This window comes from Harpia harpyja, chromosome 14 (assembly GCF_026419915.1).
Source record: "Harpia harpyja isolate bHarHar1 chromosome 14, bHarHar1 primary haplotype, whole genome shotgun sequence".
Classification (NCBI taxonomy): Eukaryota; Metazoa; Chordata; class Aves; order Accipitriformes; family Accipitridae; genus Harpia; species Harpia harpyja.
This window is the reverse complement of record NC_068953.1, coordinates 37198464-37217881: the sequence shown is the minus strand read 5'-3', so window position 1 is coordinate 37217881 and position 19418 is coordinate 37198464. Positions and strand designations below refer to the sequence as shown.

Here is a 19418-nt window from a genome sequence, read left to right as displayed (position 1 = left end):
TTTTCTGAACTCTGGCTACATACAGAACAGTTTTCCACTAGGTATTTCAGTTCCAGCCTATCTCCAAGACGACTCACCACAGAGCTGTTGGCATCAGGCAGGAACTGCCCGAACTCCGAGAGCAGATCCTCCTGGTTCTTGAAGAGGCGAGCCACCTGCGCATACACCTCCTGCTCCGTCAAAGCTGGCGTGTAGTTACCTCCTGCCTCCTTGGCATTACGCTGCTCTTTCTGTCATAGGAAAGAGGAGAAGCATCAGAAGAAAGGATGCACAAACTATTTACATGGCAAAGAAAAAAAAAACCCCTCAGTGATACAAAGAATGAAACAGCAAAGGTCTCAGCATCTTACATAAAGAATCATACTATATTAATAGTATGATTTTTATACATATTAAATGTATATACTTATATACACTAAATGCCCAACTGGCCCTGGATTAGTAGGACTCTGACCAAGGAAGTGGTTTCTTTACTTCTAACATAGTACTACAGCCATGTTGTCTCTTTCTGCCCCACGCTCATGAAAACATGCCAAATACGATTTTTAAAAAGGCATTTCAGACACTTGCAAACAAAGACGACGGACTGAAATCTATTATCTCATGCTGCTACATAATCTTCTAATTTGGAAGAATTCTGCTTAGCTTGCTGACCAATGCTAATCCAGCAGAAGACCCAAATGCAAGCCTTGGACAGTTAGCTCCCCGTGGCAAAGAAAGAGAAATAACCATACATATACTCAAATCTGCCTTGTTAACACTCACCTGATATGTATGGAGGATCTCCAGGAAGGCTTTGTAGATGTCTGGCTGTCCCTGGAACCGATTTTTGATCTTGTTGACATAGTTGATGGCATGATTAAACTCAACAGGCTGATTGTTCTGCAGGGATGGTGTGGTTCCCAGAGAGATTGTCACTGGCGTATGAGGTTGGACTGGTGGCGAGCGTGGTGATGCATATGGTGGAATTGGGGGAGTTTGCTGGCTGGCAGGAGTATGTGCCTGCAACTGTGATGGCTAAGAAGAAAAGAAGCCGTGTTAGAAATTAGCATATTCCTTTACATTTGGAATAAAGTCACTTCTATTCCACTTACGGACCATATCCAGAGGAAACAACCCAGCATATAACTGTATCTGATGACAACAGCGGAACAACACGGATTCAATAGGGATACCTCTGAGCTGGAATATATCGAGTGGACAAAATCTCCTGCTACCACATCCGGTCAAACAACCTCTTCCCATATGCCAGCCCTGGATGACTTTTGCTGCACTTCCTTAAAAGAACGGTCTTTTTAAACTGCTACTAAACAGTTACTGCCTTTGCAGGTCTAGAGAATTTTAACAGTATCTTTCATAAACCCAACATTTCCTAGTGGCTCAGCAGAAACTGCTGTTAAGAGTCAAAATTAAGAAGAACCATTTCACAGTCAGAGTTGGGTTTTAAAGATCAACAGAACCACAAATACATGTAGGCTAAGCAGAAGAAAAGTATTATCCAAAGCAAATAAATACATCAATATTTAGTGGGCCAGTAGAGACTACACTTCATCAGGAAGAAAAAACACCTGGACCACTCAAGCTGTTGTTATTAACAGTTGATTGTCCTTGCTAATTGTTTTTGACTGAAATCTGACAAGAGAGACACACTATCTGAAAAATTTAACCGAGCCAAAATGCATAGGTATGGCTTGCTCCAACACTGCAAGTTATTTTGCCCCTAGTGAAGAATTCTGGGATGCATAAAGGCAACAGCAAGGGAAAACTGGAATTTCTTTCAATATTGAGACAAAGAGCAGGCACGTAAGGCTCTCAGAGTAATTATTTTGAATACTCCTAACAGACACCTAACAGCCACAGATAAACTAGCAAAAGTTTTGAGGTGGCAATTTTAAATGGCAATGGAAGTACTCATTCCTCTCACATTCCAAACTTCAAAACTTGTATTACACAGAGTTTTCATGACTGACAGTGTAGATAACTGTCTTAGGATGGCCAGAAGCATCCTATTACAAGATCCTGCCTTGCCTACCTACAACTTTACCTGTCTGGTAAGGAAATCTCACCTCATTATCTAGCATGTCCCTTGGATTCATTTTAAAGTTTCAGCAAAAACAGTTCAACTTTTAGCAGGTCGATGGGGAGAAAACCACTTAGCCCACAGTGATGAGAAAGAGACTACTACCTCTTCACTGAGAGCATGTACTACTTCTTCAGAAAAAAGCCTTGAAATCTGGCACAGGTAAGTTAATTCTGGAACGCCTTAGCTTTGCAGTTTTCAGCTTTGCAAATCTTTTAGCATGTTTTGTTTGCCATTTCTGAACAGGAGGTTGCAAGTCCACCAATGTTTGCCTAGAGATCATCTAATTGCAACATTTTAAATCCTGCTGCTTTCTAACCGCATATTCCTTTTTTTTTTTTTCTTTTCCAGCCAATTGGTAGCTAATTGTACTGTTTAGAGACTAACCCCTGAAACTTTGGGGATTCTTTCCCTCCCTAAGGCTCTCAAATCTTTCCACATTTTGAGGCTAAAATACATGATATTTTATCTAGAGTAAGCTCCTCGAATGCCTATTATCCTATTCTGTTTCCAGTCACATAAAATACATCTGTTGGATAGTAGCATCTGGATTACGTCTAAAACAAGAGTCAAATTCCCTTTGTTATTGAAAGGTCTCAGTTTCAGGTGCACAAACCGATACCTAAAGGCAGCATCATGGTCACTCTTGCACTTTAGATTTTGCCGATAACTGCTGCACCCATCCAGCTGATGGCTGAACTAGATTCTTTTACAAAAAATGTCCAATCTGAAAACAAGACTTCAAGCAATGCAGAATCTACCAAATAACTAATCAAGCTCTTCTAAAGGCTCTATTGCCCCAAGCATTTGAAACCACACACACACTTTGACAACAAAACCAACACCTTTACCATGGCCTCTGTTTTATGGGAAAGTTCTTGGGACTTCAGTTACTCTGAGACAATATACACAAAAGCAGGCAGTTCAACATGTGCCCAGTGCTTTAACTAGGAGGCCCTTCTTGCAAAATCAAATGCTTTTCAGGGATCTTTTTCCTGGGACTGCTAGCTGGATCACTCCCTGAATAATGTGTGTACATTTTAACAGATGCTCTGAGCACCTTTCAGTTCCCCACTGAAAGCAACAAGGCTTTTCCAAACCCTTGAGGTGGCTTATTTGAATTACTGTCAAATAAACTAGGATGCACCTTGAAGTTTGACAAGGAGAAACTAATCCAGCAGCAGAACATACAGATTCACAAATACCATGAAAAAGCAGTGTGGAAGTTCCTTTTTTGCTCTCTAGCTCCCTAACAATTTCAGCCGGAGGCAGCACGATCCCCATGTTATCAATGTATGTCATTCAAAGTGTCTCACCTTACTGATTTTGGCAGGTGGTGGCTGCGGCGCTGGCTGTGCTGGTGTTGGGGTTGATTGCGCTGAAGGCTGTGACTGATGCTGCGGCTGGGGCTGGGGCTGGGGCTGCAAGCCATGAGTGGGGATCTGGTGAACTTGCCCTGGTGTTGTCACATTCACCATATCATTCGTCTGCACCTCAATCTTGTAACCAGGCGGCAAGAAGGTGTTGAAACCCATGATCAAGTCTGGGTGGCCCTTGAAGAGCTGCGATACGCGGCTGATCACTCCTGGAGTGTCAATACTGAAGGAGGAATAAGATCAAAATGTCACAATCCTCTAAGACCCTTTCAGTGGTACACAGAGTTCTCCACACAAGAATTTTCCGCTAGAATTTTTACCTTATCATCTCTAACGTATGAAACGAAGCAAAACTGATTCCTATAAATACATTACTGAACTTAAGAATGACATTAGAATTATTTTATTAGCCCAGACAGCATTTTATATCTATGAGATCTAGTCCCAAGTCTGACCATTATTAATGGGCAGACAACCAGACAGCCAGATGAATCAGCTATCAAGGCTGAACTTGTGAACTCCCACTCTAAGCAGAGATTTAGTAGAAATGAAGGGATGCATTTAACTTTCAGAAGAGAAAGCACACAACTGCTTTTACACTACTGCTAGAGGTGTGTTACCCTGCACATGGAAGGACAGAATTTAGCTCCTGCTTTGTGCTCCCATGCCCACATACACTCTTTCTAACCTGGAAGGAAGAAGCAAAACACAGCTTGTTACCTTTGAGATTTAAATTCCTTCATAATATCCAAGAAGTCATTGTAGACCTGCGGCTGGCTACCAAATTGCAGCTTCACCTGGTCAAGATAAGACAACGCATCCTCCACCTGGAGACAGAACACACAGGTTATAATAGCAGAGAAGATTTTATTTCATCTCCATTGTTCCGCAAAACACACATTATTTGAAAACACAGCTGTTAGCCCTGAGCCTGGGCAGGGAATTAAAGAGCAAAAGATCATGAGCCTGGTTAGTGTACCACCAGCACCATTTGAATAAGAGATACTCACTCCCCACTCCTGGCTCACAAGATAAAACTGTACCAAAAAGACCAAAAAGGAAAAAAAGCAACACAGATCAGCAGAATTACTCAGAGAAAAAAAAAAAACATACTCCAAATTTACCATCACTGAAGTGACTGCTAGGATAAACAGAACTAGACTGAGTATTTTTCCTGCATTCGTATGTGGAAATTATTATGGAAGTCTAAGAATAAGCAGAAAGTGGAAATGACATACTCAGTGTAGTAGATGTCTGCCAGGTACACGCTTGCACTTTTTTCTAAAAGCCAGACATTTCAGTTCAACATATAAGGATTTCAAAAATGGCAACTGTGGGCGGTAAATTGTTTTACACCTCAAACAGCAAGAAGTTTATGAACCATTCGTGTACCAACATCCAATTTTCAGATGTACTGAAAGAACAACCACAGCCTAAAGCAAGAGCTCTGGGTCCCCTATTGCCTCCAACAGCCAGGCCACACGCTTCTCAGCTGCAAGAGCTATACATAGGACCTCTCTTTTGTCTGAAATTAAACAACAGCAAAGGAAGAAAGGCTATTACGTATGGCCCGAATCTTGCATCAGCAGAGGATTTGCCATCACTGGGAGAAAGAAACACACATTACGAAACCATTTTCAGAGGTCTTAAGAAATGAAGTGTCCTACATTCTGCAAAAGGAATTGGCCTCTCACCCAACAAGGCAGTGGGTTCCACCGAAACTGGAAAAGACTTGCACCGTATTTGGAAGAGACGAAGAAATAGGCATCAATACATATATACGTGGCCTTCTCGCTAGAGCTGAACCAAATGTAGCTACTTAAATGGGTTATTTTTGGTGGAGTTTTCTCTTTTTTTAAGGATTTTACAGCATATAATCCAAGAATAGAGCCTTCCTTACTCCCAGATTACTCCCACACAACCACCCACATAAGCCATGTGTTCAGAAAACCACCAAATGTTTTGGCAATTTAACCCATTCCTATGAATACTCTGATCAATACTTCTTCCTTTTCCTTCCTGACCCCGATCTTTTCCTAGCAAGTCCATTTTTCATTACGGTATTTGAAACAACAGGGTTTCAGCAGAAAGAGAAGTCCCCTTCTGCATTCAACAGTCTTCCAAAGAGGAGAAGCATCTAAGCCTTGTCAAGAAAGCTTTTAGGAAGTCACCAGCTGGCTTTGCAGGGCAGCCTCCCCTACACACCAAATAGAAAAAGGCTCCCGGGTGCCCAAAGATTTAGGCAGAGGTTGGTTTACTTAAGGCAGCAATGCTCAGCATTACCTTGAGCCTCTGGAACTGCTGCTGTCCCTGCACGGGCACGGCTGGTGGGGTGGGATGAGTGTGGCTCTGCACCACCTGGCTCCCGTGAGGCTGCACCGGCGCGGTGTGGTGGTGGCCACTGTGGACGGCTGCGATGGCTGGCCCATGGCTGCCCGAGCTCTGCGGCACGGCCGACACCTGGCAAGGCAAAGAGGACGTCACGTACAGCTACGACTTTGCAGCCACCTCTGCTTGCTGTGCAGGCAGAGAGCAAGATCAGTCTTCCCAGACCCAGGTATACAAGTAAAATTTTAAGGAAGCAGGATACAGTCGGTTTGACCTTTAACCATGACTGCTAACAACCTTACTGAAAAAATATCTTTTGTTTTCTTCAACAATAACCCAGAGAGACCTAACAATGAAACAAGATAACTCTCATCCTATACTCCAAGTAGAGGAGAGCCCTCTCTGAAAACAAGTTACAAACACAGGTTCCCTCCAGCCTGCAGACTCACTGGCTGTCTAGTCGCTGACACTAACATAAAGACCTGCAAAAGGGACATAAAATGGGATTTTTAGTCTGACAGAGTCAAGGTTCTCTCTTTTCTCTACGACACTTACGTGTCACAAGCAATAATCTGAATGAATGAATCTTTACGAGCTTCTACACTCTCGCCATTCAGTTTGGGTACTGGAAGTCAAATTGTGGCTCTCTGGCACCAGCAAACTCAGGGGAAAACTCAGCTTGGTATCTCCCCTAGAAAAACAGGGCAAGGAACAGAAGGCGTGCACTTTCCAGGTCTCCTTCATATGTTAAACCAGAAAAGTTTCAATTTGGAAAATCCATTAAAAAAGCCTTTAAAAAATTTTTAACAAGTAAATTGCTTTTCATTTTCCACGAACTTAGTCTTCCATTCAAGCCTCCTTTAGATGGGATATACTTTTTTTAATCCTTCTCATGAACAAGAAACGATTTGCTTACTGGTCCATCCAAGTTCTTTTTAGGAAGGACTGCCAGCACAAACACACCCTCTTCCAGTCCCTGCAAGTGTCTGCCTGCAGGCTTTTCAGCTCTGCGGCTGCTACTATCAGTGTGAACATCCCTTCTGCAGCAGTAAAGAAGCAGCTGTGTGTAAAATCAGGCACTAGGCAGGGAGGGCAGCTCACCAGCAATGCAAGCATGGAAGATGCAACATGCCAGAAACATGGCAGAGACAGGTAACACAGGAACAGCTTTTCCCTGGTCTTTCACTGGGAGGAATCTCCAGTGCACTCTTAAAGTACATTTTTTTTCTCTCCCCAGCTGACAGCTCCTTGCAAAGGAGGCAAGAGAGGGAAGAGTGCCACCTAATGACCCTGGGCTAATGTTTTCTGAAACATTTCAATTTTCCTGAAACTCTGCAATCTAAATGCTGATCTGAGCCAGTCTGTTAAGCTTAAGATCACCCAAGATATCATACACCTGTGACAGAGCAACCGTAAGAACAAACCTCTTCCCGGTGAAGAAGAGAAAAATAGAGAAAAAGCCCTGCACACATTTGCCTCTAGGATTCAGAGACCATGATCCGAGAGAATCATTCAAAGAATCATGTCCAAAAAAGCCAAATGACACCACGTTTGTTCAGGTGGCTCTGAACATGAATGAAGCCTACAGTCTTAAAGCAAGTGCTTAAAATGAGATGTATGATAAGCACTGTCCAATCTTGGTTTTAGTTTAGGAAGCCCCGGTTACTAAAATAAACCTTGTCTCAAATACAGAATTCTACCAAGAAATGACATGGTGCTGGCTCGTCACGCAGCAGGACCGCAGCTGAGATGCGGCAAAGGGATGAACACACGCACCTGGTAGCTGGGAGTTACCGAGTACTGAATCCCCGTGGCAGACTGCATGGTCTCCGAAACCGCCTCATATACCGGAGGTGCCGGGGCAAGCACACGGTGCTGGTGTTGAAAAGCTTCAGTGCTGCTGGTGATACGTCTCTGCTGCGACGCATACACAGGTGACTCCTGCTCATCCAATCGCCGCTTCATTCTGAATTCATGCTCGGGAAGCACAACAAAACCTGTTAAAAACAGACCAATTAACAAATGCAATTGATTCATTGCTGCCTGCCAGCACCACGGATGCTAAGTTCACCAAGAGCAGGTAGGGCAAGTTTCTGTCTATTCATTTAGGTTACTGATATCTTGAGATAGGAAAGTGGAATTAAGATTCAGCTTTCTGCATAAAATATGCACTCGTGTTCTATCACAAAAAATACAGCCTTATTGTTGGAAACAAAATACTCTGCTGAAAAGTTAATGATTTCTTCAATCTCACTTAAAGGACGTTGCTAGCATGGGCATCTTAAGCAGACGCAGACCCTGAGCAATGCAAAGCTCATTGAACACGGTATTTAAACACAACAGACTGAGGGATAGTGCGTTACCTACACACAGCCTGGACAAAGCTGCCTACACTGAAAGCAGAAAAAGCCTCCTGGAGAGTCCAGGCAGGATGACGGTCAGCTGGGAGAGATGCTTTAAAAATGTGAAAGGGGGAGGAAGAATAGTCAGATTCTGCAATCACTTACAAAGCCTCAAAATAAAGCGTTCTCTGTTTAAGACATATAAGACACGTGCAACCTCAGTGAAACCCACAGACTCACTACCAGTAGTATTTTGGATATCATATGCCACACGGCCGTGATCCTCCTAGCATCATGGCTCCACTCACCAGCACAAGCCAAAGAGTGGAGACTGGAGCAGCGCTAGCAGGCACTGCAGCTGGCATCCTGCATGCCTGCCAGGGAAGCCAGCGAGCACTGCTCAGCAGCTCTCCCACTTGCTCTCCAGTACTTTTTCTCCTCCGACATGCAGGCATGTTCCTGCCCTACTCTAAGTTGTCCTTATGCAACTTCATTTCACTTCAAATCCGCTGTCCCGCTCCTAAAAGTGTCATGAATTCTTCGCTCTTTTGATTGAACTACTCACCTACTCTTTTCTGCAAGCAAATTCCAGTGCTGTTTTCTATGCATCGATTGTTATTGCCATCCCTGAGATGTTATCTGCTGTTCATCAAACCACTGGGTGCTCAAAAGCACATGCAGGCTATTAAGGTGTTTGATGGACAGAGAACAGAGTGAAATCCACCCTCTTCAGCCTCTAATTCATCAGGACCTCTCCAAAGCAAGTCTTTTTCAGTGCCAGTGCAGTTAAACACATTCATTGCTAATGTGGACACACAGAAAAACGAGAGGGAACGAAGTTCCCCCAGAATAATGGTACAACAGCTGACTAAGCCAATTCTCATCTACCAAGTCAGGACAGCTCTTCACAGGCTAAATCCGTCATTAACCAAAGAACCCAAAGATCATTCACCAATATCTCAGTGCACGTCAAATATGTAAACGGGAGCCAGCAGCACAGAGGTTCAGAATAGATCAACATGGGCTTGAAAACACAGGCTTTGGGCAACAAAGTGTTTTCCCCTCCATGTCTCTCTTTACCAGTCTCTCCTCTTACTTGGAGGGGGTAGGACAAGAAGGAAGACGACTTCATTTCTTTTTGGAGTTGCTCTTCAAGTTTAACCTCTCGGAACAGAGTCCCTTATCAGGTCCCCAAAGGACCCGGCAGGTAGAATACAGCTGGCAGAGGCAGAGGAGGACTCCTCAACCCAAGTAAAGGAGAAAGCTTGCTCACTGGATCTTATTTACAAGTTACAAATCCTAAGCAGGTCTGACCTCCAACATACACTCAGAAAGCAGAGAGGGACACTCCAGGAGCTCATTTTGCTAATGGTGCCTGCATTGGTTGTCTTTTCATTCAGCTGGTCTCTGCTGACAAATAAAGAGCTAGGCAGGTTAACTTGAAGCTACTCCCCTCAAGCACAGCCGGCATTTAGCTTTGTAAAAACGTACAGTTTTATGCTAATAGGGCTGGGACTAAACTGAGCAATGCCGGCAAACCTGGCCACGCACCATCATCCCACGAGCAGAGCTAGCCAGGATTTTGCATGACAATGGCTGACCGCATGAGTAAAGTCGGGCAAAGCTTTGATGGCATCTATTTATAACCCGCTCACCAACTTGGATACCCTTCTGCTCTCAACACTGGTACCCCAGCCAGTCCTTCCACTTTCTTTTGATCTCCCAGGCTGGCTCGCCCCTTACCCTTTCAACAGTGCAACAGCTTTCCTTCCCTACAGAAGCAACCAAGAGCTGCTGGTTTGCAGACACGTACACGCAATATCTACAAAGCAGGAACATTCTCAAAAAAAATTCACATGTGATTTGCTATAAAGAAATGAAACAGTTCCAGTAGGCTTAACACACTGTCTGCAATAAGGGGGGTGTGTGTGTGTGTATATATATATACACACATACACATGGTGTATGTGCGGTGTGGTGGCTGTTAAGCGTCCCACCCTTGTGTCTCACTTCCCAAAGCAACACTCCACACTTGTCACTGTGGATGGACTTACCAACCTTTAAAGCAGAGGCTGTTTGAGGACAGAAGATGGCCGGAAGACTCATGTGTCCTTATGAGGATTAAAATGCCACCTTAGGCTGACTGAGAAGCCTTTTCCCCGTGGAGCCACCAAACACCTCCGCCCTGTGAGGCTGTGGGAATCGCGGTAGCACTGAGGATACATTACCACGTACGCACCAGCAGCATGAACATCAGGTTTTGACACTCCTGATTCTCTCAGACCAAGTAAGCAATCTTCCAGAAACCTAGTTTGCTGTATGGTTGACATTAAAGCTTCTGTTTAGTGAAAATTAAAGCTCCTGTAAGGTGGTTCTTCCCTCTGAATTCCCCCCACCTTCGCTAGCTGAGCTTGGACTCTGCTTCTATCCAAGCACTGTACCTGCTTCAACTTTAAAATTTCATATTACAGTCAATATATATGAAGAGAGAGTCAATATTATAGGCAATAGTCAATAGCATTAGTCAATCTTCCTAGTTAACACCTTGCTAGACTCCTACTTAGGGTCTGCATCTGTTGTATAAGAGTGGCTCACAGCAGACCACCACTTAACGAAGACTACTAATTCACAGGCTTTTTTAATCCTAGCAGAGAGATGATCTCAGTGCTCTGCTTTACCTAGACAAAGACTAGTGACGTTAACTCTGTGCATCCACCACCACCGAAACTCTACAGAGAGGGGAAAGCACTGAGGAGCGAGCAAACCAGCACCAGAGCAGAAACTGGTCTGCATCTTGCAGAAGAAAATATGATGCTGAATGCTCCCAAAGTGCATTCATCTCCTCACTGAGGTCCTGCTGATCTTGACCTGGCATCTCCCAAGGATCTCCTTCATTCAAAAACTGGAGAGAACTGTTGTGCAGCAAGTCCTACCCCCCCTACAGCACGCCAGGCAGCTGATAAGGAAGAAAGACCGTGATGAAACCCAAGACTAGACATGTCATTTTAAACCGATTTAGCCGAAGCCTGCTGCTCAAAGGGGCAATTCCACCCACTTCCACCCTCGGTGACAACTGATTTCTCTCAGCATCCTTGCTGATGGCAAAGCCCAGCTAATATGGAAAGGTATTTTGAGGATAAATATACAATTGCAATCAGCAGCATCAAAGACTTGTATCAGCTATCTGCCCTCCGCTGTGGCGACATTACAAACAGTACTACGCTTGTTTTACGTTGTCTTCTCAGAAATGTAGCACACACCTCTGGCATCCCCTTATGGACTTTGACTCTAAGATTTAGAAAGCCCCAATTTAAATTGCATCATCTGTAATCTTAATTTGGGGGTGGGGAAAAAAAAAAAAGCCCCCCAAACACAGCAAGGACTGCACAAGACTGAAAGCAAGTCACAAAATTCAGTTACTTTCCTTTGTTAAAAGCATTAACCCAAGACACATAGGAGAGCTTAGCAATAACTGGACAGACCGAGTCCCACTCTGTGCAGTCCATGGAGAATTGCATCCCCTTTCCCCAGCATCATTTTGACCCAAACTATCTTCTAACTTCAGTTAGAGTACACAACATTCTTGCCTACAGGAGGATGAAAACTTTTTTTTTTTTCTTTTCTGAGTTTTTTAGTGTCCCCTTCACAGGGAAAGGACACTGCATAGGAAGACACCTCTGATCTTCCCACCCGTGCCACCGCCCAGCTCACCAGCTTTGCTTAGGACTACAGGTAGGGTGCATCAGGCAGACATACCACAAACACACACAGGATCCTCAGCTGGTAAAGCAAGAAAAAAAAATTTTAAAAAGGTACGTTGCATCTCAGTAACACCCCCAGAATTATGCAATTCTACTCCGCCAACTTCATCAGAGGATTTCCCCATCCATCTGCCTCGCATAAGCCAGTGGGACCGGTAAACGTAAGTGGAGCGTATCCCTTCCCCTCTGGTACTGCGGAAAGGAGAGGAGCAGCAGCACTGACACAGAAAGAGAAGGAACAAAGCGGGGACAAGGCTGAATTCAGCTGGCAGAGCACCACACAGCTCCCTCCTCACACCCGGCTCCCCTCCTGCCCGCTCACTCCTCTGCGGGAGCAACGGAGGCGAGAGAGCCCGGGCATCCTCCTCTTCCCTCGTAAAACTGACTCTCCCACGGCAGCTCCGCTCCCCAGCTTTGTACCAAATAAAATCTCAAAAATCTGCATAGCTAGAAATTTATACTGATTTTTTATTTCAGGTTTTCCAATCAGATAAGGAGGGTCTTCTGGCATTAAGAGATCAGCTGTTAAATAGGTGTCAGAATCAAAAGCAAAAAGAAAAAGGCAAATAGAGAATAGGAAGAAAGCACATCGGGAAGGTCTGCTGCCTCGGCACCTGTTGGAACCACAAGAAGCCTGTGGATAAACACCGTCCTCACAAAACAATTTGTGAAAGCGCTGCTAGAGAGGATTTTGGTCCCTGCAGAGAGAGGACCCTTCTGAAAAAGGGCAGGGAAATGGCATAGAGGCAGATGACGTGTTTAATGTGTGCGGGGGCTTTCTGAAAGGTTTCCTTTTGAGGGAGGAAGGCCTCAAAACTTGGGAGCAGCAAGCGTGAGTCTCAGGTACGGCTCCAGACCCTGGAGGGGCTGCTCCGATCCCGGAGCCGTCGTGGATGTCCTGCGGGACAAGTCCCCCACAGGATTTCAACGCCGTATATCACGGTGCCTGCTAGAAAGCAGCTGGCTCAGGTTCCAGCAGCGCTGCTGTCTGTGCACTAACCCAGCCACACGACTTCCAGAACATGACCCAGCTTGTTCAGCAACCGCTGGTATATTTTTTGCATGGTGCCACACAGCCCAGATCCCTCACCTGTAACATGGGAATAAGCCCCTGACCCCGCTACAGGGGCACATTTGTGACCGGAGAGTCATTCCAAAATGAAATGAGAAGTATCCAAAAGAAAAAGGTGCTGGAAAAGCAGTATCCAAGGCTTTCGGAGCAGTTAGGAGAGTTTTCTGCAAGGTGACGTGGTGACAGCCTGCGGATTACATGCCAGCACCCAGCATGAGGCAGACGGGACACGAATAAACCCCACTCATCTCCATCCAGATGGGTAACAAGTTGGTAAGGCTTTGCCAGAGCAGTGAACGGCCTGGGTGTTAAACCCCACCGCAAAGAGATGATCCAAACCGAGCTTTACACTCAATACAGAGGTTAGCATCGTTTTGCCCAGTTTCCCGAGTACGCTTTCCCCACGCACAGAGAGAATTACCAGAATACTTTTATTTATTCTTTTTTTTTATATATATAAAAAGAGACAAGACCCCACAGGAGTTGGAAAAAAGCAGCACATCCCCAAAAGCGCACCCCCTGCCTACCAGCCTGAAATGACAGCTATTACGGGACTCTCTTTTCTGTTCCAGCTTTAACAGCCATAAAAGCTTTCCAACGCTGGAGAAGACCAGAACAGCAATCTGGACAGAAAACGATTCATAAATCCTGGAAACGTAAATGATCCTCTTGCCAATTCCAACGCGATGCTCCCGGCTCCAAGACCCACACGTGCCAGGAGCCTGCGCGGAGGGCTCCTCCGGCAATCCGGGCTGGGCAGGGGGGGCGGGAAGAGCATCCCCCTTCCCCACCCTGCTTGCAAAAGCAGTCTAAATCACCCAGACTTTCCCCAAACTTTAGCAAATTACTGCCATATTATTGGGTGAACGATCACGTTGAAGCTTTTCAAACAAATTCACGCTGAGACCACGTATCTTAACCAGAAGCGGTGGGTGGGAGGGGCAAGGAGGAGATCCTTTGGGGTGAAAAAGCACAGCTTCCTTTCACAAAGAGCGCACTGGCCTGAAAAACTGCTGACTTCACCCGGGCAGGGAAGAAAAGACCCCAAAAAGTGGTTTTCTGTTCCCGGAGATCCAGCGCGGGCTGACACTAGGCTGCCAAGGCACTTTTATGTGATGAAGGAATTTTACAAGTGCTTTAAAATTACTACATTAACATAAGGCGCCATTTTATTACATAGTATTAACGGCACCGTATTTTAGAACGATGTATACTTCTTTGAAACTGTATTTAAAAAAAAATAAAATTACAAGTTAGGACTGGAAGACTGAAGTGCAGATACAGCTGTACTGGAAGAAGCTGGGCATTTCCCACTTGTTTACTGACCCCCCACATCTTTGAGCACAACTGATGAATATAAAAGCGACAAGTTAGGAAAGAAACGTAAGGTGTTGGGTCATCCTTAAGCTATGCTTCGGCACAGGAAGCAGGTTTTGATTCCTCTGGGCAGCGCGGGAGATTAAAAATCCACGCGCAGCCCAAGATGCCTTTGATAACTTGTTCCAGCGCTATTTTAAACAAATCTTTTTTTTCAGTTTTGCACCATTTTAGCGATCCAAATAAACGCATTTCTTCCGGGACGTGCCGTTTCCACCAGCGCGCTGAACACACGTATTATTTGCACAAATAACGACTCTTAAAACTCATTCCAAACCCGGGCCAGGAAAAGGCAGAAAAGACAGTATTTGGTAAAGCAGGCACAAAAGCACGCTCGTGTTTTTTACAGCTATCCGACCGCCGCGGCCAGCCTCCTGCAGCCCCAGGAAAAAAACTGAAGCGGTTTCTACAGACGTACAACAGCCTGAAGAATTAAGAAAGAGGGCCGCGACATCAAGTGCGAGACTCTGACAAGTTCGAGGCACAGCGCTGCGCGGAGAGGACGCGTAAAAAAGGATGCCAGCTTGCTATTAAAAACGCTCGGTAATTAACGCGTGCAGGAGGAGCTCTCCGGTTTCCGTAGATCTCTACACATCGCTCCAACAGGTCCTTACGGATCACCGCGGAGGCGCAGCTGGAAAAACCGCAACGGGGGCTCTCCGAAAAGCCACGGGGGAACTCCTCGGTGATCCCGGGGGCCGCTTCGGTGCGAGGCGGCGGAGCGGCCCCCCCCCGGGGGGGGGGGGGGCGGGGTTAGCGAGCGGCAAAAGGCTTTTAATGGCAACTTCTCCGGGAAGTTGAGGTTGGGGGGGGGCGGACACCGGAGCCGGGGGAGCCCCGCGCCGCCCCCGGGCTCCAGCCGACTCTCGGGACCACCCCCGCAGGGCGGGCAGCGTGGGGAGGAGCTCCGGTGGAGGCGGGGGGGGGGGGTGGGGGTGGAGAGAGCCCCGGTGGAGGATCCAGCGCGCAATGCGGCCGGTACCGGGGGCGTGCAATGCGGGAGAGAGCTGGCGGGGGGGGGAGGCGGTCCCGCCGCAGCCCGGGAGCGGCACCGTGCGGAGGGCGGGAGGAGGGGCGGAGGGAGGCGCCCGCCCGCCCGCCTCGCAGCGCGGCCCAGCGGCCGCCGCCGCACGCTCCGCCCGCCGCTCCCGCCATGCCGGGGCCGGGACACCCCCCCCCCCTCCCCACCCCCCCCGCCGCTTCGAGCCCGGCGGGGCGGGGCGGGAGGACGCGAGACCGCCCGCGCGGGGCCGGGGCTCCCCGGGGAGACGAGAAGAACCGCGGGCACCGGCCACCACCCCCCCCCCCACCGCCAGCGCGCGCGGCACCGGCGCCAGGCCCCGCCCCCTACGGATCGCCGGAGGGGGCCGGCACCGGGCCTGGCGACCCCCCCTCCGCCCCTCCCCTTACCTCGAAGCGGGCCCTGGCAGCGGCCGAGCGTCCCTCAGGGTCAGGGGGCGGCGGCGCCGCTGCGGGCCCCTCCCGGGAGGGCGGCGGGGGCGAGCTCTCCCCCGGCGCGGTGAGGTGAGGTGGGGGGGGGGTCCCCGCGCCCCTCCTCCCGGAGAGGGGGGGCGGGCGGCGGGCGGCGCCGGGGCCCCGGGCGGAGGGGGGGGGGGGGGACGACTCGGCGGGGGAGGGGGGTAAGATGGAGTAACCGTCTCTCGGCCGCCGCGGCGGAGCGCTGCCCGCTTCTCTGTTCCCCGGGAAATCCCGCCCCTCCCCGCGCAGGGGGGGAGCCCCGAAAGCCCATTGGGTGCGCCACACGCCCGTCAGCCCCGGGGCCAATCGCCGCCTCGGTCCCGCCCACCTCGCCCTCCCCTATTGGCCGCAGCCCCCAGGAAGGGGATGTGGAGAGGAAGGGAGGGAAGGGGAGGGGGGGGAGCTACCGCCGAAGAAAAATGTCCGTATAAGCAGCGCGCCCCGCCCCCGTCCCGCCTCCTCCGCGGTCCCATTGGTTGCGGCCGAAAAGAGCCAGCCAACCGGCGGGCGGGCAGCTCGACCGTCAACGGCGGGGAGCCCGCCCACGCGGCGGTACCGGCCCCGCCTCCGACCGACGAGGCCCCGCCCCCTCTCTGGGGAGCCCTTTTGTGGAATGTTTACATCGGCCGCGGCCCGCGCGCGCCCGCGCGCGCGCGCGTCCCCCGCTCCCCCCTCGCGGCGCGCGCGCGCTCCCCCGCGCCCCGCCGTCAACCCAGCCCCCCCCCCCCCGCCGCCTACCGGCGGCGGGCGGGGGGGGGGGGCTGGGTTGACGGCGGGGCGCGGGAGGGGCGGTGCGGCGCTGCCTTTTGTCCCCGAACCCCTTCACTTCCGGGATGGCAGCGCCCCACGTGGGGCGGGTCGGTTACACGTGGGGGGGGGGAACACACACACACACACACACACACACACGCACGCACACACACGCACGCACTGAAGCGGGGAGGGGGCGGCGGAGAGGCCCCGCGCGCCGCGGGGGCGTGCCCGCCGCCCCGCAGCCAATGGGGGCGGGGGGCGGGGCCGGCGCAGCGACCGCTCCCCCCCCTCCTCCTCCTCCTCACACACACTCCCTCCCTCCCTCCCCCCCCCCCCCCCGCCCTCTCCCGCCGCCGTCGCGCGCTTCCCGCCGCGCGCTTCCCGCCGGCGGCCGTTGAAGCGCGCGGGTCGCTCCTTCCCTCAGCCCAACGGCCGCGCCCCCCCCCCCCCCACCCGGGGAAAAGCAAATGCCGGTCTAGTCGTGAGGAGAAGGGGCGGTGGAAAGGAGGCGGGAGGGGAGGGGGGGGAAAAAAAGCAGCTGTTACATACCCTCAACGCGCAGGCGAGGAGCCCTGAATGGAGGGGGAACTCCCCCCGGGGCGGATTGGCCCCGCGATACCGATCGTCACGACCGGACCGCCCACCGGCGGGGGTTGGGGGTGGCTGAGGGAGAGGCCTCAGCGCGGAGGGCGGGAGCGAGCTGACCCCCCCCCCCCCACACACACACACACCCCCGGCCCTGCAGCAGAGCCTGACCCCCGCCGGGGTGAGCGAGCGCTACCCGGTCCCCTCTGCCGTTGCTAAAACACGACCTGGAGATGGGTCCGCGGCTGCGGGTTTTTAATTTATTTATTTTATTTCTCCCGGGGTTTACAAAGTTGTGGAGGGAGTTGCTGACTTCCCCTCTGCTGCAGGCACCGGCCACCCCCACCCCACCCCACCTCGTCTGCCTGAAATCAAGGCTGGAGGAACCAGGCCTGGCCTCGGATTAGCTGTCACCGGGCCTGCTGCTCAAGCATCTTCACTCAAACAAGGGCTAAACCTCTTGTGGTTTTTTCTCTTTCCAGCTGCTTTTCCCTTCCTCGGTTCTTACCCCCAGCCAGGGCAGGAAGCAGGCGGCTCCCGGGTGCTGCCAAGAGGCCAGGACACGCAAACACAGCAGAGTAGGATCTCTCTTGCCTCTGTGGCTGGGAGCTGCATCTCGGTTTAGCTGTTGAAAGGTCGCTGGCTAGGGGTGCTTGAACCTGCATGGGCTGGTGATCGAGCCCGACCCTAGGAAGCTGGTGGCAAGGAAGCAGGAGGGCTGAGACATGAAGCGCTCCGGAGCCAGGCTGTTTCCAAACTCCTGGGGCTCAACATGCGCTGGGCAAATTACAAGCACTAAAGTAATCGTAATTAGCGAGGCGATGTGCGCACAGCCAAGAAACCCAGAAAGCCAAATGAGAGAGGTGGGCACAGGGATGGCAACACTACTTTGGGGTTTCCCTTCAATGGCTTTAAATCCCATTTCCAGCCTCAACCCGCACTTTGGATTTAATTCTTGGGCTTGTTTTGGTTTAGGATGACCCCACTGTGAATTTTGCCCATGGTGATTCCTCCCCATCGCTGGGGCACTCTGGGGAAGGGGAGATGCTGCAGGCAGGGCAAGGCAAACCTGCTACCTGCACACAGTGGCCCATTTCTCCCACTGCTCTCCAACCAACACAAAGTTTTACTTTCCAGTAACACTTGGCTCTCTGCGTGAAGTGGCCATTTCCACAGAAATCCGTACTTCTGCTGCCGAGCGGGACCTGCTGGCATGGGGAGGAGGAGTGGATGGAACAAAATCTTGTGTTGTGCAAGAGGACTGAAAATGCTGGCTTTGACAAGAAACGTGGCCCTGGAAATAGTCGGGGGGGGGGGGGAGTGTTTGGGTTGTTTTCCCATGGAAAATGTTTACAACCCTTTCCTCCGCCTCCAGCACAGATGGGATCTTCGTCCCTCCTCGAAAGGAGCTGCTGAGGTCTACGGCAGCGGCGTATCCGAGCAGTTCCAATTTCAAGCTGGCATCAGTGCTCTCCCTCCCTCTCATCTTTACCTAAGCACAGGTTTTCTTTGGGTTACCCCCCCCCGCCCCCGTGCTGCCCCCAGGGTCAGCCCGAGGGGTGAAGGCAGCTGAAGGAATCCTCTGCCCCGTCTTCTGCTGTCATTTGTCTGTCGAAGGCCACCAGCCTAGTTAAAGAGCCCCAAACCTCAAGTTTAAAGTCCAAAACCACTGACAGCTGATGGTATTGCAAGAAGAGGTGAAAGGGGAAACATTTTAAAAGTCAAAAAAGAAAAAAATATATATTAATGTGAACCTAAAGCGCCTTTTGATTAAACACCCTCCAGTACTGTGCTGCCTGGTATTCCTACTGTGACACTGACAGGCATCCAGCACATGGGTGTCCTTGGAAACGTTTTAGTTCTCCGTGTCCACATTGTATGGAATTAAGCTAAAAGGCGCGACTGCCTTTACCCACACCCACAGCGTGGGCTTAGTTGGGATTTCGGAGCCTGTGGAAGGAAGACAGAGGCTGGGCACACCCATGGGGCCACACAGGATGGACCCGACACCCTGCTGAAAGCCCCGCTGAGCCAGGGAGAGCCACTGCTGACAGCACGGGCTGGAAAACAAGCCACAAACACCCCCTTTCTGCACGTGTGCCAACGAGAAAGCCCAGCTGGGGTGAAGGTATTTGGCAGCGAGGAGGGAGTGAGGATGAGGGACTCGCTCGGATGCTGGATCTGCCCTGTAATGGGCACTGGGAGGGAAAACTGGAGGCCAGCCTGAGCTGGAGGAGCAGCTCTGCAGGTCAGACTGTGTGGGCC

At 50.1% G+C, this 19418-nt stretch overlaps 1 protein-coding gene across 3 annotated transcripts in view; it reads right to left on the bottom strand.

Annotated features, from left to right (window-relative positions):
* The window catches only part of SIN3A (SIN3 transcription regulator family member A), a 37534-nt gene extending 20392 nt beyond the window's left edge, over positions 1-17142 (bottom strand). Inside the window, exons 1-7 of one of the 3 annotated variants that reach the window (XM_052807102.1) lie at positions 17118-17142; positions 7561-7781; positions 5740-5916; positions 4177-4283; positions 3397-3679; positions 766-1017; positions 78-230 (exon numbers count right to left, since the gene is read on the bottom strand). In XM_052807102.1, coding sequence (XP_052663062.1) covers positions 78-230; positions 766-1017; positions 3397-3679; positions 4177-4283; positions 5740-5916; positions 7561-7749 — 1161 coding nt within the window. In that variant the 5' untranslated portion in view covers positions 7750-7781; positions 17118-17142. Of the gene's footprint in view, positions 1-77; positions 231-765; positions 1018-3396; positions 3680-4176; positions 4284-5739; positions 5917-7560; positions 7782-15746; positions 15909-17117 lie in introns of those variants that run through there. The other 2 variants (XM_052807103.1, XM_052807101.1) reach the window with 2 other exon arrangements.
* Between the last annotated feature and the right edge of the window lie 2276 nt (positions 17143-19418).